The sequence below is a fragment of the Montipora foliosa genome, chromosome 6 (genome assembly GCF_036669935.1).
Source record: "Montipora foliosa isolate CH-2021 chromosome 6, ASM3666993v2, whole genome shotgun sequence".
NCBI lineage: Eukaryota > Metazoa > Cnidaria > Anthozoa > Scleractinia > Acroporidae > Montipora > Montipora foliosa.
In genome coordinates, this window is record NC_090874.1 from 43,136,389 (window position 1) to 43,163,814 (window position 27,426).

The 27,426-nt window shown below is 36.2% G+C and overlaps 1 protein-coding gene and 1 long non-coding RNA gene across 4 annotated transcripts in view; both read left to right on the forward strand.

The window, feature by feature from the left end:
- Positions 1 to 25,856, forward strand: part of LOC138007421 (scavenger receptor cysteine-rich domain superfamily protein-like) — a 127,721-nt gene extending 101,865 nt beyond the window's left edge. For 2 of the 3 annotated variants that reach the window (XM_068854318.1, XM_068854317.1), the window contains 5 exons: positions 19,284 to 19,604; positions 20,159 to 20,275; positions 21,156 to 21,281; positions 22,159 to 22,269; positions 23,607 to 25,852. In XM_068854318.1, coding sequence (XP_068710419.1) covers positions 19,284 to 19,604; positions 20,159 to 20,275; positions 21,156 to 21,281; positions 22,159 to 22,269; positions 23,607 to 24,247 — 1,316 coding nt within the window. In that variant the 3' untranslated portion in view covers positions 24,248 to 25,852. Of the gene's footprint in view, positions 1 to 19,283; positions 19,605 to 20,158; positions 20,276 to 21,155; positions 21,282 to 22,158; positions 22,270 to 23,606 lie in introns of all 3 variants that reach the window. The other variant, XM_068854319.1, reaches the window with a different exon arrangement.
- On the forward strand, positions 13,418 to 15,235 carry LOC138007430 (uncharacterized). Its single transcript, XR_011124041.1, has 3 exons — positions 13,418 to 13,591; positions 13,692 to 13,807; positions 14,375 to 15,235. It is a non-coding gene; the product is annotated as an uncharacterized lncRNA (long non-coding RNA).
- Positions 25,857 to 27,426: the final 1,570 nt, after the last annotated feature.

The following is a 27,426-nucleotide window of genomic DNA, read 5'->3' on the forward strand; positions in this document are numbered from 1 at the left end:
TTTCTTCAAACATACTTTACATTGTCAATTTAGGGTGAAATTTGAAAGTAACCACTTGTTCTTGTTGAAGCTGATACTGCATATAATTCTCGAAATACTTCCATTTTGATTCTTTCATAAATGTGCTTACAATATTGGAATAGACTATCTTTTAGAATCATTTTTGGTAACCATAGTTCAAATTTATCAAGAACAATTCTTCCAGCATCAACACCATTTGCCATATGAATTAATTCGTTGTTTTCATTTAAAGTAATGTTAAATTGAAGCTGCATTGGCACCAACATTTTACTTTCTAATTCTTCAAAAAAGCTGTAACGATTCAGAGGGATGATTACATTAATATTCTTTGCTCCTCCTGTTCCATCTAAATTATTAACAGCTTGAGTTAAAACCCTATGTGATTCATAACCTGTGTTGTTTGCAGCTGTTGTATTATTTACATCAAGATACCATAAACTATTTTTACCTACATTTCGTGAGTAATCATCAGAATATTCTGAAAGATTTTTCACAAAAGTTACCTTATGAAGATTATCAGTATCAAATACTATTTTACCCGCTGATTTTATCATAAGATGTTTTATAAGGCCATGAGCACCATTGATAATTGTTGCTCTATCTACTGCTGAATAACCTGCTCCATCTGCTATTTTTTGTAACTGAAAACGAACTTCAACGTATCCATTATACTAATCGAAAACACTACTACCATTGCTTATTGTAAATTTCTATCCTTTTTTTTCTTCATGTTGATTATTGCCAGGGGCTCAAATATTCACTCGTTCTAAAAGCCATCTATATAATTACATTACATAATTATATCAACGAATTTTAACGTCTTTCTTTTGATACCACTGCCAGAAATTAAACGATTCAAGATCATATTAGTGTCTTCTTGATGTGTCATAAGTTGAATTGGCATTATTTTTTGTTGTTTTGTTGACCCTTGTCTCATTTTAGAAAGCTGCTTCATAATTAAATCACCAAATTTTTCAGCAACCCTTTTTCCAATTTTATCACCAGCGTGTGATATACCTGATTCTAATGCTTTTTTTTGCCATAGGGTTTGCTACTTTTGCTAACATTTGAAGCAATACTCTTTAATGGTTTAAAAATGTTATTAATAATTATACCAGATCCTTTATGTTTACAAACAAATCGACCAACTCGTGGATGGTAAAATCTTTTGAATTCGTATGTTTTCATTATATTGTTATCTTAAATTATTCTACTCTTTTAAAATCAATGAACATGATTCATCAGCCCTATTTAAGTCAAGTAATCTTCTTTTTCCATCTGTTACCCACACCCACATTCTAATTGATATGATAGGGGTTTTATTGATAGGATGAAATGTAATTCTTTGTGGTTCTAATGTAAACGAATAAGATGGTTGCAGTACTAAAACTGTAAATAATATCTGTATCTTGACCATCAACTAAACTATCATTAATAAGGTCACAATGAATATTAAGAACATTAGTATCCTGACTCAAATTTGGCACTCTAGTACCAATATGAGTTCCACTTGTTAATATCTTTTGGTCAAAACCAATAAGATCATTAAAATCTGATTTTGTTAAATCAAGTCTAATTCTAACTGGTAATTTTATTGTAACTCTAAAAGTGGTAGCATTAAATGTCAAAGATATGGTATCATTTCCAATTATTTGTTTGATATAGCTGTCAAAATCAGTATAATTCCAAACACCTGCTGGAAAAACAAGATTTTGAAAGTTTGCGCCATTATCAACGCTATATGCTATAGTTTTATTTTTGTATTATTGATTGACATTAAACCAAGTAAAACTCGTGTTAATGATCCTATTTAAAACAAGGTGATATTCATTATTACTTGGTGAAATTATTGGTCTTGTGAATTTTGTAACGAAATTCGCAGGTTTCTTCAAAGCTATTTCTTTAACAGAATAGCTTGATAATACGATTTCTCAATCCATATATATACAATATCGTTACATTAAAGTTGAAATACTTTTTGTAGAGTTTGTTATGTTGTGATTTATTAATTGTTGACGTTTTTAGCAATGTGTCTAATATAGAAACATCCATATTGCGCATATCAATGCTTGTATTAACAGCTAAAATTTCACCCACAATCAATTCCAATTTTTTGATAAGCTGATTTGGATTGCTAAAAAATACATTTCCACCTCTGCTTTTTCGAATTCCAGAACCTGTCATTGTTTTGACTTTATTTTCGTAATGTGCAATATATGCATTCAATGTAACTCTTGCATTATCTATTCTTTTATTTTCCATTTGTCTTGCAGCTTCCGAAATGAAACCACTTTTAAATTGTTTTGTGATAGTGACGTATGCATCATTAATAATCTTATTAAGATATTTTGTTTTTGTTGTTGTGTCATTTTTTGTTGATTCAATATCTTGTCAACAGAATCATAATTTTGAATACCAAGATCATTCAATATCTGATTATCCATATCTTCATCGTCTAATACATAATCAACTTCATCTTCTTCTTCATCTTCAGGACGAAGATCTTGTGTTTCAGGAAAATATTGAGGATCCACATAAATCTCTCTATTACCTGACAATATATCTTGTAATGATTCTTCATATGTTGGAGGTTTTGGTACAATTTGTTTTTCTTGCTGTGGTAAAACAGTTTCATCAAATAAATCATCAAGATTCATGTCTTGAACTTCATCCTCAATATCAATGCCATAATTAGGAACTTCACCTTTTTTCAATGGTCGTCTTTTTGTTGGAGGCATTTTTAAATTACTGGTGATAAAACCATCAAGTTTTGTTGTTATTGATTGAAACACCGTGGTAAAAGATGCTTGACTTGTTTTTCGACTAAGATCATTTTGTATGATTGCGTTTCGTACAGTATTAATTTTATCTCCTAATTCAGATTTACTTTTTGCAAGTTCTTTCCATTTAAGTAAACTCATTTGTTATATTATTTGGTTACATAAAAATGGAAAATCGTATATTAAAGATAGCGTTTTACACAGTGTTCAACAGAATGTTGAGCATGGTGTTGAACATCATGTTATGAAATAATTTACCCATATAATATAAATGAGAATTATAAATTATGATAGTCATGATGATAATGCTAAAAATTATAGGCAGTTATACCAAAATTAATTATCTTTGACGACTATTGATTAAATACTGGTAGCCAAAATGATACTGAAATTCGTAACTATTTCACAAATTCAAGAAACAAAAATTGTAGTTGTTTATATCTTAGTCAACGTTTTTATAATACGGATAAAACAATCAGACTGAACAGCACCCATTATTGTATTTTTGAATTCTTTTCTAAAAATGAACAGAATATGATTTGTAGAGAGCTTGGAATTAATAAAAATGATTATAAAAAAGCAACTGAGGAGCCATACAGCTTTATTTAAATTGATAAACCCCGAAAATTAACGTTTAAAAACTTCAACGAAAAAATATAACCAATATATATAAATGAGTTATTCGAACGGTTTATTAGAAACACCAAGCACTGAAATAATTGAAGGCATACCAGGAGTTGGTTTTAAACTAACTCCAGATAGTAATCATGATATGAATGATAAAAAATTAACTAATTTAAAACCAGGCACAAATGATAGTGATGCTTTAACCAAAAGGCAGATATACGATCATGTTAAGGTGAATGGTGGTTCATCTAGCCAACCAGTTGATTTAACTGATTAATTCAAAAAAGACGGATCAAATGGTGCCATGAAAGGACCTCTCAAGATGAATTTCAATCATATCGAGGATATAGCAAATCCACGAAATGGTAAACTTGACGATAATTTAAAAATCGATGTAAAAAATCGAATTTATATGGGAAATAAAATAAATAACTGGCTTAACCGAGCCTCTTCATCATAAAGATGCTTGTACGAAATTTTACATTGATAATTCGATGGCTTTAAAAGCTGATAACACAGAGCTGAATAATTATATTTTAAAAAGCGGCTTGATAAGTAGTCTTGATATGAAAAACCATAACTTAATAATGAGAAAGAAGCAACATCAGGTCATCAAGCCATCAATTTCACTTATTTAAACAATGAGCTGAGCAAGTATTTACATGAAATAGGCGGTACAATGAAAGGAGATATTGCTCTAAACAGAAACAGTATCTATGGTATTCAAAATACAGTAAATGAAATGTCTGCTAGCTGTTAATCGTGAATATATAAACAATAAACTCAAGGAAAAATTGGATAAAAACAAAGACATTAATATGGGTGGAAATAAAATTATTAGTAATAAAAATCCAAATGATTTAAATGAACCTGTAAATAAATCATATGTCGAAAAGTTTCACAGGCTTCTGGTAGTGTTCATTTGTCTGATTATTTCAAAAAAGACTCATCTGGAAATCTCAACATCAATAACCAGAAATAAACAATGTAAAAAAAGCGTCTCATAATTCTGATGGAGTCAATTTAGAATAATTAGACAATAGTGTTCCTGCTTTTTCACTTGAACTTGATCAAGTATATATTTAAAAAAAATGGTAGCACATCTTTAAGAGGAAATCTAAATCTTAAGAATTCCAAAATCATTAATTTACAAAAAGGAACACAAGAGACTGATTCAATAAATCTAAAACAATTAAATGAAAGTCATATAACATCACATACAAATCGTGAAAATGTGGTTGAATAAGTTATGAAATTGAGTAGCGAATTTAGTGTTGATTTTGGCATTAACAGTGTTAAACTCGTAAATAATTTTGAAGACGTGCCTCATTTAAAAAAGACAGCATTTGTTTTTTCATTACAAAAGTCAAATCAAAATTCTAAATATATAGGAAAATTTGATGTCAAACTTTTTAAATTAATAAAAGACAATTTTTCTTCAGATTTTACTCTTGCTGTTGAACTTTACTTTCAAAAACAGAGTTTTCCAATATATTCTAATGACTTTATTTCAATGACACTTAAATTTGCATCTTTAAACATGATAATATTAAAACAATCATCAAAAATAGTGTCAAAGGAATATCATTATATTCGATCTTTTCTACAAATGCAACCTAACAGTACTTCAAACAAAATTGAAAGAAGATTGTATGTAACTCTAAAAGCTACATATGATAACAACAGTCCTAAAAGTCGTCCTTTATATTTCGCTTGCTATGGTATAAAAAATGCTCTTCAAAATAACGTAGATATGTCAATATACGATTTTGACAAGTCCTATGAAATAGTAAAACAATGAAAATGCATATACCATTTGACATGAATGGCTTTGATATTTTAAAAACATCACATTATTTACCAATTTATCAGACAAAACTTTTGTCATTATGGAGGTAAAAGAGTTTTACTTCCTAGTGGCTCAATAATCAAACAAATTAACAAACAAATCATATATAATTCTTTCAAATCAAAATATGAAAAACTAAACTTTCAAATTTATTACGGGTTTTAATTAGCATTAAACGATTTTTTTGTTTCAGATCAAAATACATATATACAAACGTTTAAAATATATCTAACATTTTAAAATGGCCATTTTAAAGTCAAACTAATTAACAATGATGTACCAAACGGAGAGCTCGACATATTGATTAAATAAATTAAGTAAAATAATATACACAATATTATAATGACAACTGATCAAAAAATATCTAATTTCAATCATATAAGCAAGAATCTGTCAGATGAAGAAATTAAAGATATAAAAGATTTGTATAAATATTATCACAAAAAAATTTTGTTGTTACAAAAAATCATTTCAACATTACCAAAAATGCATCTATCTACCAATCTTGGTTCAACTGGATTAGTAGTTATTGGTACAATTTCAGGAGCTATAACTCTTAATCCTATTATTTTAGGAGCTTTTTCAGGAGCCGGCGTTTTTATGCTACTGCAAAAAACTATGATCGTAAATTAGAAAATTGCAGGTTTGCATATACTAGTTATTTTGATATATTATCAGAACTCAGAAATAGTTTAAGAAGTGGTGTGTTTAAGGAATCAATCTTTTTACACAAATGTTCTATCATAGATAATATTATAATCGAAAATTGTCCAACTATTTCAGAAAAAATAATGAAAAAATATAATACAAAATTCATAGTTCAATCAACAAACAAAGCTGATTCCAATATTTATCATAATCATGCAAAGTCTTTTTTAATTTAGTAATTGGGACATTAAAATTATAATTCCATTTTTCAAACGCTTGTGTATTACAAATTTGATTGATATTAGCCTTTTTCTATCTTTGTTAACTTGAGGTAAAACCATGTTTATTAGATCAAAGTCTTGCAAACACGGTTTATTATGGCTCTCGATATTGGTAATTTGTTTCTGAGTTCTATATCCGATAATACATTTTGAATATGATATTTTCTGATATAAACTGGTTTTTTTCTTATTTTTAATACATATTTTCAAAAAAATGTATGTAATTCTTTTTATAAAATTCGTAATATATTTTACCACAAATAATACAAATCATTTGATAATATATTTCAGATATTTCTTTTCCACAACACTGTGTTTTTTGATTATATTTATTGTTTATTTTTTGCATTTTTAAACCACAAAAAGGACATATTACTTTTTCTTTGAAAAATAATTTTTTGTTATATAATTTTTTGCAAATCATTATATAATATACACAGAAAAGCATTTTCTAAAATATTATGGTTTAAAGTTTAGTTATAAAGGTTACTTGTAAAGTTTACTTTAAAAGTTTACTCATAAAGTTTACTCATAAAGTTTATAAAAACTAAAAAATGATTAATAAAAAATCAACACATCAGAACAAAATGTTAAACGAAAATCAATCTTTACAACAAAGCAAAACACTTCTTTTAAAAACATTAAAACCAACATTAGAACTAATTGCAAATATTTTATTTTATTTTATGTTTAACCCCGTTGTTGAAAACAGTAAAAGAAATTATTAATATAAATTTTGTTTTTTAAGCTGTTTTCAATATTTATCATTTTAAAAAAACATTGTGATTTAATTACTATGGATGCTATCTAAACAAGCCCAGCTTGTTTTGTTAGCACACATATTAATTAAAACACAATGTTTTTCAATTAATATGTTTGCTAAAGAAACAACCATAAGATCCATGACTAAAACATAGCAAAATTTATTAAAACACTATTTTTATTAGAACTGAAGAAGGAAATTGAAACAAAATTGTTCTGGTACCCCATCTACTATACTACTACCAATAAGAACACTCCGTCACTGGAGGGATATTGTTCCAAAATGCAATACGAAACCATTGCAGTCTCTCCGTTTACTCTCACCAAAACCCGTGGTATTTGCGACCCGCAGTTTCAGCCACTAAAAGTTCAACGTACGCGTTCGTTTCGACGATTCTAGAGCAAAAGAGAGACTGCTCGCAATCTAGTGTGTTTGCTGTCTTCATAACGACCGTTTTAAGTGATTAAACGTTTTGTTCACGTGTTCTTCGCAATTTTTTACCAGTGAATCAACAGGTTCAGAATGATGTGATATAATATATAATAACACTCTTACGACTCTGATTGGACGAGAGTGGAACAAGTTCATCCCAAATTGTACTCTGTAGGGTTGCAATTAAAGGTAAAGGTAAAATATTGCATGTTACAGAGAGCAACAAAAGCAACAAAAATCAAAACAAAAATGTCTAAACTGCAACTCGTCACTTTCTTTTCCTAGCATGCAATGGGAATACAAGAATGCAGAAAGTGATGAAAGCTAGCGGTGTGTGGCAAAGCTAAGCCGCGGGCCTCGAGAAAGGCGAGCGCAAAAAATTGGACATTTTTCCTGTCTTGCCCCATTCCCTTCTCATTTCTTTCCTTAATTTGCATAATTTTAACTTTTTATGTCGCTTGAAGGAATAGACTATTCCTTACATGTACTAGTCTAAAAAGGGCCAACAGTAGTGTTGCACTGTTTGATACTTAAGACATGCAAAGTACAGTTACAAGAAGGCATTTTAATTTTGAAATTTATAAGGAAAAGTATAAAACTTAAAAGTGTCAGACGTCGTTTTGACGCTACATCCTGTCATTTTAAAGTTAAACGTTAATGTGAAAATATCTGTAAAATAGGTAAGAATCTTAGTGGTATAAAATCCGATGGAAAATAGTACTTGTAAATCGGTGTATACTATTTCTACGATTTGGCGATAATCGCATTCGCATTGCTGGAGCATCCTTGCGGTACATGATAGTTGCGGTTCCACTAGACCTTTTGCCCACGGGAAAGTGAGACTTCGCCCATATGAAGTCTGTGTTTTGTGTGTAACCTCTATTCTCATAGTGAAACTGCCCATGGGGAATCACTATGGATACATAAAAAATAATTGTGAGTTTGGGGATTCAAAGAATGAGCAAATACTGGATCAAGTCATCGATAAATGCAAGTCTACGGAGTTTCGGCGGAAACGTATGTCAAAAGGCCAGGATTTAACTCTGGCGGAAACACAAAGTATTGCTCGATCCCTGGAACTTTCACAGGCACAAGCGAGGCAAATTGAGGACGACAGCGTTAACGCTATCAAAGGCAAGGAGTTTAAGGACTCTGCTGTGAAAGAGGATCAGAAGTGTTACCGATGCGGGCTCGGTGACCATTTTGCACGTGACCAAAATTGTCCGGCAAGATCTGAGACTTTTGCGAAGTGTCATATGAAGGGACATTTTGCTTCAGTTTGCAAGATATCCAAGCGTAAAAAAGAACAGAAAAGCATGAAAAAGGAAAAGAGCGAACGTGGTGGAGTTAACAGTCTAAAAAGCGGGGCGGAATTTAAGGAGGATGAGTATGAGTATGAGTATCAGGCACAGAAAACGGTTCAGAGACTATCGATTTGCAAGTTGGTGGTGTGGTTATTAGAAGTGTACTCACTGACTCGGGATCTTCTTCTTGTAATATTGTGGATCAGAAGACATGGGAACAGCTGGAGAGTAGATATAAAATGCAAGTCAGAAAAGTCAATCCGGAAACTGTACCCTTATAGATCGTTGGAGCCATTAGACACTCTGGGAAAATTTGAAGCAGTGGTGAGTGTAGCTGGAAAGGAAATTACTGCTGAATTTATTGTCATTTGCAATGAAGGAAGGCGAACACTGGGCAGAAAGACAGCAACAGAGTTGCAGGTACTCAGATTGGGACTACACGTCAATGCTGTAAGTACCCGAGACATTGTCGACAAATATCAAGCATGTTTTGAAAGGGTTGGCAAGTTGAATGATTTTCAAGTTAAGATTCATGTGGACAGTTACATTAAGTCAGCATCACAGCATACTAGAAGCGCCATTCAGTCTGAGAGAGAAAGTTGAGAAAAAATTACAAGAGCTACAGCAAATGGACATTATTGAGAAGGTGCAAGGTCCAACACCTTGAGTCAATCGATGTAGTCCTAAAACCATCTGGGGAGATTCGTTTGTGCGTAGATATGCGCAGAGCCAATGAGACGATCATTAGAGAAAGACGCCCTATCCCAACGGTGCATGAGCATCTTCAAGATATGACCCAAAGCAGCGTGTTTTCAAAATTAGACCTTAAGTGGGGTTATCATCTGCTGGAACTGAGTGAAGAAGCTCGAGGGATAACAACCTTTACAACACACGCTGGTCTGTGCCCTTATAAGAGACTGATGTTTGGTATCACGTCTGCTCCTGAAAAAACCAACATGCCATACAACAAGTGCTTCACGGATGTGAAGGTTACATGAATTCCAAATGATACGCTCAAAGTAAACAATTAGCATCTAGCTGTTGTGCTGTGCTCCGACATCAACAGGGACTGTATAGCGGTCCGCCCTTCATAATTCAGTCCTCAAGACTGCAAGTAAAGGGTGATTAGCACTGCCAATTGTTACATACTTTTGTCGGCCGTAACGCAGTCGGCGCATTTCTTGGTCGTGGAAAAGTTAATCAATTGCAACAAGCAAAACGTGACAGGTCACTAGCTTAAAGAACCTTCCAAGAACCTGGAGAGGATAGAACATTTCTAATGATTTGTTCAAGAAGCTACATAAATGTACCAGCCATATGTACAGTTCCACTCCAGCTACAGAAGATGTGAATACACTGCGGATGTATGCTTTTCTGAGCTTCGAAAGGTAAGATAGAGTCAAATCAGCTGCCCCATGTGCAGATAGTCTTAAAAAAGTAAGGAAACTGAGTCTGATTGGTTGCCCTAAAGTCCCGTCTCCTGACTGATTAGGCTGGTGCCTGGAAAGAGAAGATGGGTCAGAGCATCTTGCAACAGATTGGATGGAAGGAGACCCTACCCCTTTTCAAAGGCAGCATTACAACTCCTGTCTTGCAGATGTAACCGATCCTGTAAGCTGCCTGAATGTTCTTGTATGAAGAATGGTTTGAAACAAATGTTTTGAAATGCACTAATATGTCTCGACCGAAAGAGTGTCAGAATCGCCACGTCGAAGAAACTAACTCGCAGCAGTTCATTACAGGTAATAGGCTAGTTTTGATTTGTACAGTAACAAAAGATAAAAGTCCAGGTTCATGGGAATGATTTGCATTCTCCTTTGTTTTGTATAATAAAATGCACATTACTTCGCTCAAGCTCGACTCTTTCTTTTGTTCTTTAAAAAAATCGAAACTGGCCTATTGGCTGATTAATAAAGGTTTGTACCGCAAATGTTACAAATGTCCATAAACATTACAAAATAACAAGTAGTTATACTGATCTACTTACATTGGCTAAAGTTTCAATTTTCCTTGAAATACCTAGCTAGGTAATACTAAGTCGTGAATAATCAGGAGGCGGATCCCCGGCGAACTGCAACAGTTTTACTGTCCAGATACTTTCGCAAAAGGGATGGCCTTCTTATATAGCTCAACAAATGCCACGGGGGGTCTAACTGTTTATGTTTTATTCTGAATTTGATACAAAGGGATGTAGAAACAATTGTTTTACTCTAAAAAAAGGTATCTACATCGCTGCAAATGATGCAAAATTTAAAATTGCACTGCACAGAAATAGATTAGTTTCGCCAAATATCTGAAATGCCATACTCCATAAAAATATGTCTTACCGTGTAACTTGACAATGTGTTGGTAGGAAAGTTATACTTAAGAGTATATTTGAAACATTATGAAGTTTCTATACACCGTGAATCTAATTGAAGAGGCATCTATTAAGGAAGCAATGCTTGGAGCGTTCACTTTTAGCTGTAGGTAATATAAAGTCATGCTTGCGCTCTCGGAGCACACGTCTCTTCTTTCGAGATAACAAATCATGAAGTATATGATTGATTACGTTCTTAAAGAGCTTAGAGTCCCTATCTTTAATTAAGTCAATTATAGTTGTTTTCTTTGTGGTAAAGCCAAACCTGTAGGCTCTCTTGAGAAACCTGTCGATTCTGTCTAGATATTTTCGCTGGTAAGCTGCACCCCAAGCTTCATGCCCATACAGGAATACGGACATGACGAGCAAGTTAAACAAAGTATTGAGTTGATCTTTAGGATATCCATAGGATTTGCATACCCTAAGAATGTGCCCATTCGACTGCTGGCTTTGGATAGCATATTGTCGATATGGATGTCTCAGTTCGTAGCATCTTCCTGAAATGTGACTCCTAATAGTTTTAACTTTGATTTCCTTTTATTCCTGGTAATTCTGGAGGGGAAAACTTAGTAGTTTTGCCATGCATGCAAATTTCCCATGTTTTGGTAAAATTGAGAGACATCTCGTTTATAGCCGCCCTCTTCTTCATGTACTCAACCTCGGCGGCAGTATCTGCGCTTTGCTTAACAGGAACACATATCGCAATGTCGTCAGCGTACCTCAATAGGAGATTGTTCATTGGCAAAAACAGCTGCAATATTATTCATCATAAGAGAAAAGAGAATGGGTCCTACTACGGTGCCTTGAGGAAGCCCCTATTAATGACAATGAACGCAGTGACCACATCGTCGACAACTACTCTTTCTTTTCGATTGTCCAAAAAGGTTGTGATCCAGTTAATGTTAGCAGACTTCAGCTTGTCACAGATAATCTTGTTGGATACCTGCTCGAAGGCCTTACTAAAGTCAAAGGAAAACACACGCGCACATAGTCAGAGTCACCATCTAGTGCAGAAAACCACAAATATTGACATTTTTAGAGGGCTAGAGTAGTGTTGCACCCCTCCTTAAATCCATATTAGTCACTGTTAATGATCGACTTAAACTCTGTTGACATTTCTTGTTTGGATACCAGCCTTTCTAGAAGTTTCTTTATGATGTTGGTTAGAGAAATTGGTCTGCGTTGTGTGAATGAAGTAATTTTCAGACTTCCAAAGTGTAGGAACAGACTCATGCATGATAGAGTAGTTAAAGATCTTAGGGATAATCGGTGCAAGCAGGTGAGCATAGTCATTCCACAACCAATGGGGGAGTTGATCAGGGTCTGCAGCGGCTCGTTTCGGGTTAAGCAGGAACAATTTGACATCAAAATTAGGGATTCTAGTTCCAGTAGGTCTTTGAAATGGGATTAGTTTCTGGTTCGATGATGGATGAGATAATTTGGTTATTCCTTTTTCTGCCAGTTATCTTGTTGACTGTGTTCCAACAACCCTTGGTTCCATTTCTATGTTTAGAGGCTTTTCTGTAGACTTCCCGAATTTGATTCTCTCTTATCAGATTGTTTATTCTTTCCTGAAGCATGGTGTCTTCGAAGAACCCATATCTCTTTACGCTTTTATTCCTTAAGTGGCGCAGATGTTTAATTAACGGCAACATAGAAGGAGGATCACGAAATGATATTTTCACTTTGATGAACGGGAAACAATCGTCATACATCTGGCCCTAGTTGTCCAAACGATCGAAAGCGCTATCCACCGGATAAACACTAGCAAAACCAATTGAGTTATCCAGTGGATAGTGATTTATCCGGCGGATAGCGCTATCTATATAGAACAACTGGGGCCTGAGTTAGAGTGTCAGTGAGCTCGTTAACCATGTCATTTACGTCATTATCCGCTAGGATTTGTGACCAATCACACTCTTCAAGCGTGCAATCCATTTGTATTTTCCTGTTTTCCCTTGTATCTCTTGCATAGATTCCTTATAGGTTTGGCTTTGACTTGAGGAGTCACCAAGACGGCCTGGTGGTCACATCGAAGAAGACCTTAAATACTGTTGAAGCGGGCTTCCACTGTTGCATCTCATTTGTAAGGATGACATCCAGCATTCTATCCTCTCTTGTTGGCTTTTTAACTATCCGTACTAGGTTATGTTGACTTAATAGATCGCGAATATTTAATTGATCAATATCACCAGCGTATATTGGCGTCAGGTGTGGATAAAAGGATTTTCTCACAGCTGTCAGATTAGAATCTCATCATGGTACACTGGATCAGGTGGATGGTTAACTACTCCAACATGGAATTCAGAGTTTGTTGTTTTGATTAAGCACCAGAGACATTAAAGGGACTGTGTCACGATAAAGCGCATGTGTGAGCTTGATTGACAACCACACAATTTTCAACCAATAGAAATCTTCACACGACACTCGCGAGATGAGATATTTATCGTTGGATGTATCTTGGAAATAAAATGGCGAAGCACACGCAGTGTTTCCGCAGAGCCCTTCGAGCCCTTAGGAGAAAAACGTAAGGAACTCGATGAAATTGTTTCGGGCTAAAAAGGTGAACCATTTGTGAAATTTCCAGGCCTTTCTTTCAATGGAATTCTTCACTTGTCATACTGTAGCCTCGAGTGTTCTGCAGTTGAACGTCAGGGATGACCGGGGAAAACTGTAGGAAAAATATCTATCTTACAAAGAGACTTGCATATGTGGAAAAGCGACGAAACCATGCAGAAACAAGGTGGGCGATAATATATGTTTATCACTCTTTTTTCACAGCGATTGAGGTTTCCGGCAGGCCGAACAGACAAGCTGAGTTGTTTATCAAGGCCCGTTAACCGGTTGTATTCGAGTTCACTGCGATTTTCTCAATTAGAAAGTGCTAGTAAAAAACAGCTGTCGCAAATGTGCCCCAGGAAAATCAAGAACATTTGATGAGCGAGGAAGAAAAAAATCAGAAGAAATCAAACATTCAGAATGTACAATCAGTGATGAATACACGCGATATTAGAAAATCACCACGCATTCAAATATATTTTGGTTGCTTTACTTGCAGTAACTTGTTCTGCCAAATCACCTGTATAATGTCAATTTCACCGTTCATCTGATGAGCATATCACGTTTCACGATTTCTCCAAAAAAAAAAAAACCTTCCTAGCCAGTTGTGACTAGTCAAAAATTTATGGAAGTCTTTGTGGGGACTTCCATGTATGTACATCATCACTTCATAAAATCAATAATCTTTGAGGACAGGACTTCTTTCACGGAATTGCAATGTACCACATTAATAAATAGTCTCTTTCCCTAGGAGTTGATAAATATGGCATGGAAACTGGGCATAAAGGCACTACAGAAGGGAGTGGGAAGCATGGATTATACTGATTGCCTTCTTATGGAACAAGATGAAATGCCTCTGACCATGAAGATGCCAGCACCCGACCTGCAGACGTACCATAGTCAAGTGGACAACCTACATTTGTATAGATCTATTTCATGCATGCCAAATAAAATGTTCTTCTGTTTTAGCTAACAAGCCTTTCTAGTCTTGCTATGACAAGCAACTTTTAAAAGAATATTAAAAATGAAGGAAGTAGGTGTAATTAACATAAATACAAAAAACTGTAAAGGTGGTCGCCATTTATGAAAATGGTCTATTGACCAAAAGCCAGTACCTGAATTGGGCAAATAAGGTAACTGCCGTACTACAGGTGTATGAGCCAGCACATCAAAAACAAAGGATGTGGGGATGCAACTGTATTTCACAAACAAGGCACTTTTGAAAACTCTGTTTGAAAACAATATTTATTCATACTAGATACACAAGGTGACTGCCCTTGGAAGAAGGAAGAGGAAAGTTGTTCCCTCTGCTGTGTGCATGTACTTTGTACTAGAAGACACTACCCCCTAAGCAACAGGTGTTTAGATGGATTTCTGAACTGTCTAAATGTTGGGAAGTAACAGCAGGCACAAAACCACAGTGAGAGTGTGTGGTTTTCATTAAAGGGAACCTCCACTCCCAAATAAAAATATCAGGAAATCTCAAGATCCCCTCTTTTAATAATTATTTTCAGCATACCATCACCCCCAATAACTGACTTGTTTTAGTTGCCTTGTTGTGAAACTTTGGTTTAGGATAAAAACTATTTTTAAAGGCAATTTAGATTACATTTATTTGTGACACCATCTCTTCTGGTTTAGACTGACTTAAACTTTTGCAAGAATGGAAATTGTCTTAGAATAATATTTAATGCTTTCACATCTCCAAATAATTTGATGCAGACATGTATATGAACAATAACTAAATTTGATTTTGCTTGTCTGTCATCTGTATTCACAATGTAACTCTCAACACCACTTTTTACAATAACTGTCAATTTCCCAATATCATAGCACTGTATTGGAATTTCCATTTTTTGTATTTACACTGTTTTTTTTTTTTTTTTACTGTAGTTTAAATTATTTCAGTTTTCAAAAGATATGCACTAAAATACACATAATAAGAAATCACACCAGGAGACTAAATTCTAAAGTTATACAATATATTACCATGAGACAAAACTCCAACAACGATTTCAAAGCTACAATGTGTAATGTATGGTCAGCCCTTATCTTGGGTTAAAAACTGTCAAGTCATACACTGTATATCTCGTCCTGGTTTCAATGCTGGCTTAGTGCTACATGTCACAATGACCCCACAAAACTTGGAGAGAAAAACAGTTAATATAATTATTACTTCAAGTTACTACCCAAACTGAAGCAAAAAGGCAAGGCTTATTAGCTTGACTTGAGCCATTCCATTGACACCCGACTGTTAGGAATTTCATCACTGCAACACATTATTGTGAGGGCATTTACGTTTTTCCTGGTTTTACAGTAGCTGAAAGTTTTGCATTTAAATCTCTATGAGCTGCTTATTTGTGAAAATCTGTTTCTGCATCTTGCCAGGAGCTCATGAGCTGGAAGAGGTTCACTTTCAACAATTGTTGGCGAAATGATTCTGGGATCATCAGGTTCCAGACAGACTTCACGAGTGATTAAATAGTCGTCGTCATCAATGCAGACTTTAAAATTTTGTCCATCAGCATCCAAATATATCCACAATCTTTGGAAACCTTTAATATCCTCACGTCCCAAGATTTTGTTCTCTGGTTGCATTTTCTTGCAATGATGGTGTCAGCATGATCGTCAATGGTGGAAAATGAAAAGCCATTATGATACCAGTAATTCCAATCAAGGATATTCAACTTTTTCCTTGCTCTGTAAACTTGTTCCCTAGAAAAAAGGTTATGGGCCAGTAAATATGAAAAGACAGGAAAATTAATTACTATCAACAGTAATCACTAGTTTAATGCAATATTCCATTAGTGTTACATTCAGCAGATGAACCTAGGCCAGGACAGTGATTGACTGCCCAGGGTCTGTGATTGTTCATTTGAGGTGACCCTCTATGCAATAATTCCTTTTGTAAGCCAAACAGTTCTGCCAGTTGGTACCAATAGCAAACATTGACTAAACAACAACCCATGAGTTACTGAACTACTAGTGCCAACCTGCAGTGTCCTTTAAAGTTTTCAACAATGAACATACCCATACTTCATGACAACATATCTCTTCATTTACAGTATAATAACTATCATCATACTGCTGTGCTCATCATTGTTGATAATGATGTATAAAACTTGCGTGAAGGGAATTCTCATTGACATCTGTACATCAGAGACATACTATTTCACACAGTTTGCACATTCCAAAGGACCAGTACGCCAAAAGTGATCCGTGCTAACACAAATAGTTTTACCAGGTGGTTTCTGTTTGACTAAAATGAACACAACTTACTGTTTATTTATTATTATTTAATAATAATAATAATAATAATAATTATTATTATTATTATTATTATTATTATTTGTAAAATATATCAACTGCTTGATAGAGTATTAGTTGCATAGTGTATTACTTGATCAAAAATGTTACCTGTACTCTGTGTAGAAAGATAGCTCAATGAATGGCAAATGAATGTACCGGTAAATTGGCTTTCAAATGATGCGAAATAAACTGAGCAGATCGATCTATCATGCTTGACCCTATTCTAATCAGAAAAAAAATAGAACAAAAAAAAAGTTCAGCCCTTCTTTTTTACCAAACAAAAATTCTCATCTACCGTGGGCTTCAACAGCTAAATCGAGACGCTTCCTGCCACGTTTCAAAGCTGAAGCCAATAATTTGCTCCTTGTGCGTCCCTACACTGAAAGCCATAATTCCATGATATGGCAACTGAACTGACGGATAAAAAACTCGAATAGCAAAATAAAACGCACACTAAGCTGACGACAAAGGATCATAGTGCTAAAGGGAAACCAATAATCAGTGTAAATACTATAACCCCATTCTTCGTCTCACCTGTGAAGGCCGTGTCAGTGGAATCCACGCACATACACTTTATTTTCTTCGAGCTTTCATGGACATCTTTCGCTATATAAAGCTTTCGATGTGCCTTCTCCCATCTGCTATTACTTGTTTTCTTGTTTGTTTGGATGCAAGGCGACTACGAGGTGTAAGAACCTTTCGACCCGAGCCCCTTCGCCTGATCCGGCTTTCATGGACATGAATTATATCTACGGATCCCAAAAACTAACACAATATGGCATCAAAGTCCTTCGTATATTACCAGACTGAAGTTTAGAAATGTTATTACAACATGGGCACGTCTCACTGTGTCGATTAAACAGGATTTCTGTCATTGATACTGGCTTTGAAAAAAGAACCGTCGGTTCAAAAATCAAACAGCCGCACATGCGCAATAGAGTGACACAGGCCCTTTAAGGTCGTTGCTATTGTTGATGTTGAAGTTGATAAGACGGATTTTCCAGTTGTTTCAGCGTAGGATAGCAACTCCACCTCCCATTCGATCATCTTTACGATCCTTTCTTACTATAACATATCCGTCAGGACGTACTACGCTAGAGGAAACTTTCCTGTTCAGCCATGTCTCCGTGATGAGGCAAATGTCAATATTTTTGCTATGAAGGTCAGCATGTAAAGTAGGAGTAGCGTCGGTTTTAACAATCGATCGAGCATTGATTACCATAATTTTAGGTGTAGTTCACAGGGCTTTAAGGAGTTGATTGTAATCAAATTCCTATGAAGCGTATTGTCGATTCCTCTGGGAGATCTTGAAGGTCTTGAATTTGCATAATGGCGACAGTTCGATGCCAGGAAATCGATTTTCCTTGAAGAGTTTGTCAAGCGTTGTCGGACAGAATAACCAACCCTGTTGCCTCTTGTATTTTTTTAGTAAGCCCAGTTCTTTAATTCGATGAAATACTTGTGTTGTTAGGCAATTTCACATCAGGTTGTTACGGCATTGTCGGTCCAAGTTCAACAGCACTGCTTGAGAAAGCATGTTAGAACTTCACGCGAAGAAAAAGCTTAATACTAAGATAGAGACTCCAAAACTAGTTATGACCTAATGCTAAAGCTATTTGGAAATATATACAATAGATAAAAAGCGATTTAAAAGTTTATAAAATATCAACATTTAAAAATTACGAGGAGAACCCAACAAAAGCTGCCAACCTTGGCGCTTACACTTACACACATGCTCTTGATTCATTTCCGTTGCAACAAAAAAGGACCAAACATGCACCCGAAGGCATTTTGTGAATTTAAATTGAGTACTTTATTGAGAGGATGTTCTGTAAAAAGATGAAATCAATTCAATATACTCGACCGTCAGGCTGTCAACAAAAGGCTGAGAAAAAGGCTAAATCTGTCAAATTGCGAGGGCTATCACAATTTTCTATAAACTAGAGACATCGGAGAGACTAAAATGGTACCAAAAGGCCATTTTTAGGGGTTGTCTCATGGACTATACCAATAATCGGTTAATAACCATAGATAGTTGTTTAAACCTGGGAAGGGATTTTTGTTTGTTTGTTGGAAACATTAGTGCTTGCCATAAATGAGTTTGAGGTCATGCAAGGTTGGGGCCAAAAGCTTCCTTTTTTGCGTCAAAGCTGTGAAAGGTGCCGGGAAGCACCAGCTATGTGGCTGCAAATGAGTAAATACAGAAAGTAAATACAAAATGTAAATACTGCTGTATACAAGCATGCAGAGCTGTAGTGCTATTGAGCATGCTTATGAATTTAATAGGAAAACTTGTCGGTCGGCGTATTTTACTCTTTTCTTGTATTTTTTACTCATTTCTGTTTTCAAAGACTTCAGTGTAAGACTGACCGGATCACCAATCAGTAATGCTGGACGAGTGGAGGTATTCTACGCTGGAATCTGGGTCACAATTAATGGCTACGGTTGGAGTCTGATAGATGCTCATGTTGTCTGCCGTCAGCTTGGATATCCAGGGGCAATTTCTTCCGGACAAAGTGACCAGTTTGGTTTCGGCAAATCCGCAGTTGGGTTTCAATACGTGAGATGTTTAGGAAATGAATCCAGTTTCCAGGAATGTCCAAAATCCGTCGCTGGTTATCTTAGAAAGAGTTATTTGGCAACAGCATTATGCAAATTACCATACCAGCAAGGTTAATTATTGTTGTTTATTTTCAGCCTTTTTTCTTCTCTCGTAGCAAGAAGTATTGTTTTTGTACCGTATCTAGACAAAAGGGACAACGAACTATCACAAAAGGCTATATCTACCAATGAATTAGCATCCATAGTTTGAGAATATTCAGCTTCAGTGCGTTGAATTTCGTTGAAGTCGATCCATGACCTTAGGAATCCGTTATGCTTATACACAGGAGTTTTCATTTGCCATGCTAATCAATTTTAGAAAATCCTTATTTTTTTTAAATTCGTATGTGCGGCTCTGCTTCTTTCTACTTTGACCACAAAGTTAAGTCAGTTTTCACGTCAAGTTTTCGATGGTGCCCAAAATCGGTCCCTGGGATTTAGAGGGAATCAATATGTAAGAACATTGTGTTTATTACTATACCATCCACTTTTTCGAAATGTGTTTGTGAATTTTCCCCTGGTAGATGATACACAATCTGAAGCAATTTAAAAAATTACATTTCACACGCAATTTAAGAGACTGCTCTAAACTGGTAAGTGACAAACGTTTTTTTTGACCAATCAGGTACCTCTCAAAATTGCTCTAACCTGAAGTGCACAAGCAATGGAAAATGCATAAACACTCCAGCTGGTGCTGTTTGCAACTGCACTGACGGTTTTTCAGGTCTCCAGTGCGAAATACGTGAGTTGAAAAACGCGATGCTCATTGTTGTGTAGAGGGACGTATCCTCCAGAAAATACATAAAGGAAGGCACAAAGGGGAGGCCAAAAAAATCTCTCCCTCTTCCCCCTCCCCACACCCCACTTTACCCAAAATGAACATTTGATCTGTTGAAATAGTGCCTACACCATTCTAGGAATACAGTGATGTGGCCAAAATCTAAGGCTTGGGAAGACGACCTCTGAGAGTTACAGAAACCTCTAATAATATAGGACAAAAAGCCTCCCTGTGGACTCCTTGGCCCATCCCTAAATCCTCCCCCGGTGTCTAGGAGAAAATGACATTAAGAGACGAGGAAAGACTACGTGGTTTAGATCTTGGGGCTATGTAAATTGCGTTTTCCGAACCGTTCATGTAGGTATAAGGTAGGGTCGATCACAGGAAATTCAAAATGAAGTTTCCTTTAAATGTCCATGTCGGCATTTCCAGATTTTCACGCCTACGGAGGGGCTGCCTTACAACTTTGGGAAATTCCCAAGAATTCCTTGCCAGTTCTCATTCGGCGTCTCTAGTTCTCTAGTTTCCCTCGATCGTGAATATCCAAGAGTTTAATTTAGGTCGAGACAAATGCCGGCTAGGTTAAATTAATTATTTTTCCCTGTGTGATGTCAGGAAAGGGAGCTGTCTCTATAGACGCGCTCAAACCAGGAGAAATAACTCACAATGTCAAACTTCACATCCGTCTGGTTAACTGTCTCTCTGAAGGAACGTGAAGGATGCAATGTGTAATTTTGGCACAGGATTACGGCATGACAATGCCAAAATAATGAGCAATTGCGGTTTAAGAAAAAGGTTTTCAATCAGATCCTTTAAATTCTTAATTCATGTACTTCCATTTCAGCGTCGTTTAATCCATGCCAATCTTCTTGTCAAAATGGTGGCCAGAGTTTCAGAAATGAATCCTCCTTTCTCTGTGCTTGCCCAAAAGGATTTACTGGAAAGCTCTGTGAAGAAAAAGTCACAAATGGTGAGGCTCTTTTAACTTTAACTTGTTTGTTTGATATCACGGCTTGATCAAGCTTCCTGTATCATCAAAGATTGGCTCGGCTTTAGAGTACTCATCAGTTTAATCGCACGTTACTAATTACTGGATTGTGAAACTGACTGATTTACTTAATTTTACATGATCAATTTTGATCATTAACAAGAAATGTATATGATGACACTGACATGATCCAGTTCGCGTAAGAGTTTAGAATTGCTGACGGTGTTTTGGCATAATAAACCGACTTTAATGTTTCGCTTAACTCGTGGAGTGGAAGCAAGAGAAATCTACTTGCGCGAAATATGGTATAGCGAGAGGTGGGTCTTCTTTCGGAAGGGAAATTCGAATCCGCTAACGTATAGTCAGTTTTGGCCACTTTTCAATCGGTAGCAAGGAGAAACGTGATGATTGTATCTGTTCTCTATGTTCGAAACGGGTTATGCAGTGTAATCCATTCCCGACAAAAGACAACCCGACGCTATACGAATGGTACAAACAAGCTTTGGTAAGGTTTGGTAGTTTTCTATTGACATACTAACGAAAGGGCGCTGTGGCGGGTCACTATCAACAACAACAACGAAAAGGGCTTGACTCTAAACAAAGCAACAGGAGCTGCTTCATTTCCTCATAGTATCCGGATTTTGAGAGCTGTGACACCGCTCCTTACGAACATTAACTGAACTCATAAAAGCACGAAACGACAACAAACGAATGTGATGCGTGTTATCCCAAAGTTGAACGCCTTCAAGAGACGATTTGAAAATGTGTTGATAGGTGGTATCAGATGATTCGCTTCTTTCAGTAAAGCTTTCCCTATAAGGCTGCCAATTGATTTTGTTTGATTTCTACTGGTTTTCAGTCGTTGATCCATGCCTAAGCAGCCCATGCACAAACAAGACTACATGTTACCACAATGGAACTCATCACTTCTGTTTAACAATTAAAGAAGGAAACCTCTCGGAAATTGGAGGTAAGATATCTGTTATTATTTTTACAACTCTCGAATATGCCGCCCAACAAATAGCACACAAAAATTTGTCTTGTGAATTGCCTATTAATGTTTCCATATGCTGGCGTCACAGTTATGACTTTTCCACTGGAGATGGTATGTAAAGAACGCAAATGACTATCGTGGCCTCCACATTCTTTCCCGTCAAAACAGACCGACAAGGCCAGTCAATACACAAAAGATATTAGAAAGGGCCCGGTAAGATCATGCTCAAGTACGACTGAGAGATTCGCTTTGACACATTGAGAAATTATTGCACCTTTTACAGCCTGTCCTTGAGTATGCTGCGCCTGTTTGGACACCTCTTCCCAATCATCCGGTTAACGCTATTGGATATGTGCAAATAATAGCTTTGAGTACAATTCATTTTGCATAAGTATGGGATGCCGCGCTTAAGAATGCTGACTTGGGGTCTTTCCAAAAAACGTTCAATTTGGTTTTAAATTTAACCAAAACCTGCGTAATGGATCGCTTAATTTTCGTCACAGACATAGCACGTTTAGATCATCCAGATGTTCCTTGAGATCTGGATAAGTTATATAAGAACTTTCTTGGCCGTACAAAAAGGTTAATTAAGCAGGTTTGCACAAGTTGATGTTCCCATTGAAGTCTTTATAGAATGTGACTCCTACATTTGTATGTGAACTATTGGTATATATAACAACTATTCACCTCAATGTCGGTGGCCAGTGGAGGGTATTTACCTCGCCGCGAATTGTTTTAGTATATACTAAAAGAATGAGATAATATAGCGCAAAAAAAGATAATTTTAACTCAATTATTACCGCAATATTTTCGGGCGCAAATCCCGCGCGAGTTGCTCGGAGGTGAGTAGCAAAGGATATTCGGAGTTTGAGTAGCCAATCAGAGCGCGTCTTCAACGATTTCCGTTATGTTAGTATTTACTAAATACTGGTCTGCATTGATGTTTGATGTGAACGCTGACATTTGCTGAAATTAACGTAGTTGCAACTAAGTTGCCTTAGCATTATTATTATTACTATTATCACCGTCGTAATCAGTACGTATTATTAATGCATACGATTTGCTGCTGGGCAAACATAGTGTTATAGTGATTTTGAACCCACGTTCCCTGGCGCCTTTTCTATTCTTGGTGTATGCATGCTTCTTTGCTGGGCTCGTTAACGATAATACTTTTCTCGGTGTTCTTAAAAATTTTTAGGTTTTTATGTACCTTAAAATATGCTGTGTCCTTTATAAGAACAAAAACTGAGCTATGTAAACTTCACTTTTACGGATACAGTAGACTAAACAAAAGTAACGTTTACTTTTCCCAGGAAACTCCATGCCTGTCAAGGGAAAGGCAGCCATCAATACTTACATTATCGCAATATCCGCATCGATTGTTGTGGTTCTTGTGGCTGTAGTTGTTTTCTTGGGCTTTAAAATCCGACGGCTAAACACGCAACTAACATCACGTCCTAGTGCCACAACGAAGATCTACAACAATAACACGTTCCAGGCGGATCCAGTTAACGATGTACCAGAAGGGTCGTCAACTAGCCTTACTCACAGAGACTTGGGTTTGGGCTACGCTAACGATGGCGGTGAAAATGATCATGAGTACGATATTGTTCTCGAGATGTCTTCTCGTCCTCTTCCAGCAATTCCTACAGAGTCACAGAGAAGTGATCCATTGCCGAGGATTGGAAAAAGTCCTGTACATGACAATTCGGAGGAACAAAAGTCTGAGTCAAGAGCAGTGCGTTATGCTGGCTTGCAAGGGAGAGGCATGAACAGTGCTGAAGTAACTGTGGCTGAACCTTCATCTTACATGTCTCTCTCTTCAAGGAAGCCCGAACATCATGATGCCGAGTACTCTGGCCTTACCTATAATGGTGAAGTGGCTATTGCGCCAAAACAGAAAACAAAAAAAGGAAAGAATAATGGTCGCTTGTATGCTAACAAACAAAAGTAATAACGCTAAATAACAAAGCAAGTCGGGATTCGAAAGGAATACATTGTAGACAAGCGGGTCGATATGATATGATTTTCTCAGTGTCGGAGCCAAAGTGTTCCTCTTAGTCTATTGCTCTGGGCTCTTTCTGGGTGCATCATATATCGTGATTCCTTTTAAAACTCATGCCGTGTAACAAAAATTCATTGCTAAACTGGTGAATTCCAAAGCAAATTTCACTCGAAAAACCGATATCGCACTCATCTCTACGTGCGATATTGGTTTTTAGTGTAAAATTTACCGTAGAATTCACTAGTTAGGAAATGAATTTCTCTATAGAAGAAAGCAAAGGAAATGATTTAATTAAGCAGCAACCGGAAACATCAAAACGCGGACAATTCGAAACCTTTTATTTTCACTCACCCTACAGGCAGTAAGAATAAATAACCAGGGAGCTCCGCTTTTAGGCTTGGCTAAATCTATATATTATATCTTTATTCCTTTAATAAGTCGTTTATCGAATTGCAACTATATCTCTAAATGCTTATTCGGTGCTTTGACTGATTATTCTCAATAACTCATGAGTGGGGCTCATACTATCATTAATTATTTTTCTTATTTATTTCGAATTTGATTTTGCAATGCTTGGCCTAATTTCACTTCAGTTCTCCTAATGTCAGCCACTCTCCTCAACTACTGGAAACAAGAACAGTTTTAGTTCATCTGCTTGCTACCGTACTGAAGTTTGAATGGTTTAACTCCGGCCGGATCGACACTCGGGATCTTTAAACGAAAGAATTGCCTTTGTAATGACAGTAGTAAAACAAAATTGATTTTGGTCTCACAGAATACCCGTTAAAAGAGTACCAAACAGTATTCTTTGTTCTCGTTGTTCGGCTTGAAGCACAGTTTGTAAAGTGCATTTGGTTATATTCACAGAGCAAATGCTCCATATAGATGTTATCTCGTGACAAATCGTGACATACCATTATACAAATGTACATTTTCTTCTTTATAACCATAATGTCTAGAAATCGCTAGTGATCCTTTCAATCTGATTGGTTCTCAGCAGTGCTATATATTTCCAAATCGCCCTTTTTTTGCTCCAAATCACACCTTTTCCCCAGCTTATGAGAAAGCGACACTAAAACAAAACAACCAATCAGATCCAAGCTTTGTTTCAAGTAACCAATCCAACTGCAAGAAAATGAATTACAAAAAAAGCCATTGTGTGGCGAATGTTGCAGCTTTTGTTCCCAAAACTTTGCCTTAAAAAGTGGATGAATTTAATTACATTTACCGTTTTGTAAATTATGATAATAAGCTCCTTCAGGCTGAAGATCTACGTTTAGGGGAGTTTCTAACGATGAGAGTCCATTTTGTGTCCGGCAACTGGATCAATAAAATATTGGTACTGATTAAAATCTGTTATGTAATAAAGTGGTAACTGAACTTTGTGTCGTGCAATGTCGGTCTGAAATTATTCTTGTGATTTGAAATCAATGCATGATTTCACGTGTGATCTCAGATCTAACTGCACTGCACTCCGTTCAGTTCAGTTGCTATTATCACAGGTACCCCAAGCTCGATTTGTGAGCAGCTCTTTATATGATGACCTTTGCATTGTTACGTGACTCGAACGATTTGCATATTTATAAGGGTTTGTATGGGAAAATAACGATTGTTTCTGTGATCTATGAAAATGTAGCGATTTAAATAAAAATCGTCTTACCTTACTTTACTTGAGTTTTTTTTTTCCTTCCTGTGTGGTCTTTGAGTCGATTTACGGCCATTCCTGTTCGTTTTTGAGGAACCGGTTTGCTCCCTCTATATATACTAACCAAGGTTGGGAACTCTCACGAGGCAGTCGATCCGATCCGCCGAAGGAAAACGGCCGTAAATTCTCTCCAGCAGCTCCAGTCCCCTCGAAATTCCGGCTAGAGCATGGACGATAGTTAATTTTTCCTTCCGTGGTCTTTGCTTGGCGTCGAATCTTCACAGAGGCCGAATAAAACGTCGGCAATCTCTGAAAACTTTCCCGTTTTAGCCATCGAAAGAGGCTTTGTTCAAACTTCGCGTTACTCCAACGATCAAAAGTTACCTTAGCGACCCGGCCAGAGACTCGAATTACTTTCACTCCGGGTGGGAGACAGTCCTTTGCCCCCATCAAAACTCAACACCCTCCTACCCTGCAGTTCTCAATACTCGTTGTTCTTCATCTGTGAAACTAAAGAAAGACATTTGCTGTAGGATTTCGAGGAAGTGAATTCAAGGAAGTGATTTTTCATTAAAAAAAAAAACAATCCATAATGTTGTAGTTAGGGTTAGCCGAGCACCCCTCCGTCCGAGTTGGTCAAAAATTCCTGAGTTAGAAAAAATTATATATGCATAGCAATTACTTTATAATCAGCTGAATCGTGGTACATATGCGGAGCAATTGAATTAGTAGGGGGAAGGGGAAACTACTAGCAAAATAAGAGTAACGTAGCATTTGTGACTTTGCACAAATATTATCCATATATAATCAGTAAAGGTATTAATAAGAATCGAACTTCAACTTTTGGTAAGTGTCATTCAACTTTTGCATTCCATCTTGTCGCGTATTACTCTGGCAAAAATATGACACGGGACCATGTGATTTAACATAAGATGACAGCAGTTATTCTCCCCTGATAAGTCTCGTTCTAGTCAAATACTCCTTAGGGTCACCATCCACTTGGACCTTGCTGGGTTGGACTGTTAAACACAGTTGACCCTGTGGCTATCATGGTATGAACAAGAAGAAGAAGTGCTTGACCCCTTTGGGAAGTGACTAATGCCAATAACTTGCGAGTTTCAGAGTTTAACTTTTGAGAGAAATCTCAATTGACAGGAGACAAGGTCTTCAAATATGTGACTTCTTTGCTTGCATCCCACACTGCTGGATAACGAGCCATGGGTGGACGAGATTTAAACACTCCCTTACGAAACCTTGAAACTAAGGATGTTTACCAACTGAAATTCCATCAACTGAAGGGAGTATTTTAGTAAGGCCTGACCTAGGTTCGTTGAGGCTACTGTAACTAAGGCCACCATTAAATAAAGTGAGTAAGAATCCAATAGCTTGGCATAAAGATGAAGAAACTGCACTAATCTGTTCTCTATGACAGAATTCAAGCCATTTTTTGAAATAGGACTGATACTGTTTGCATGTGTGCATC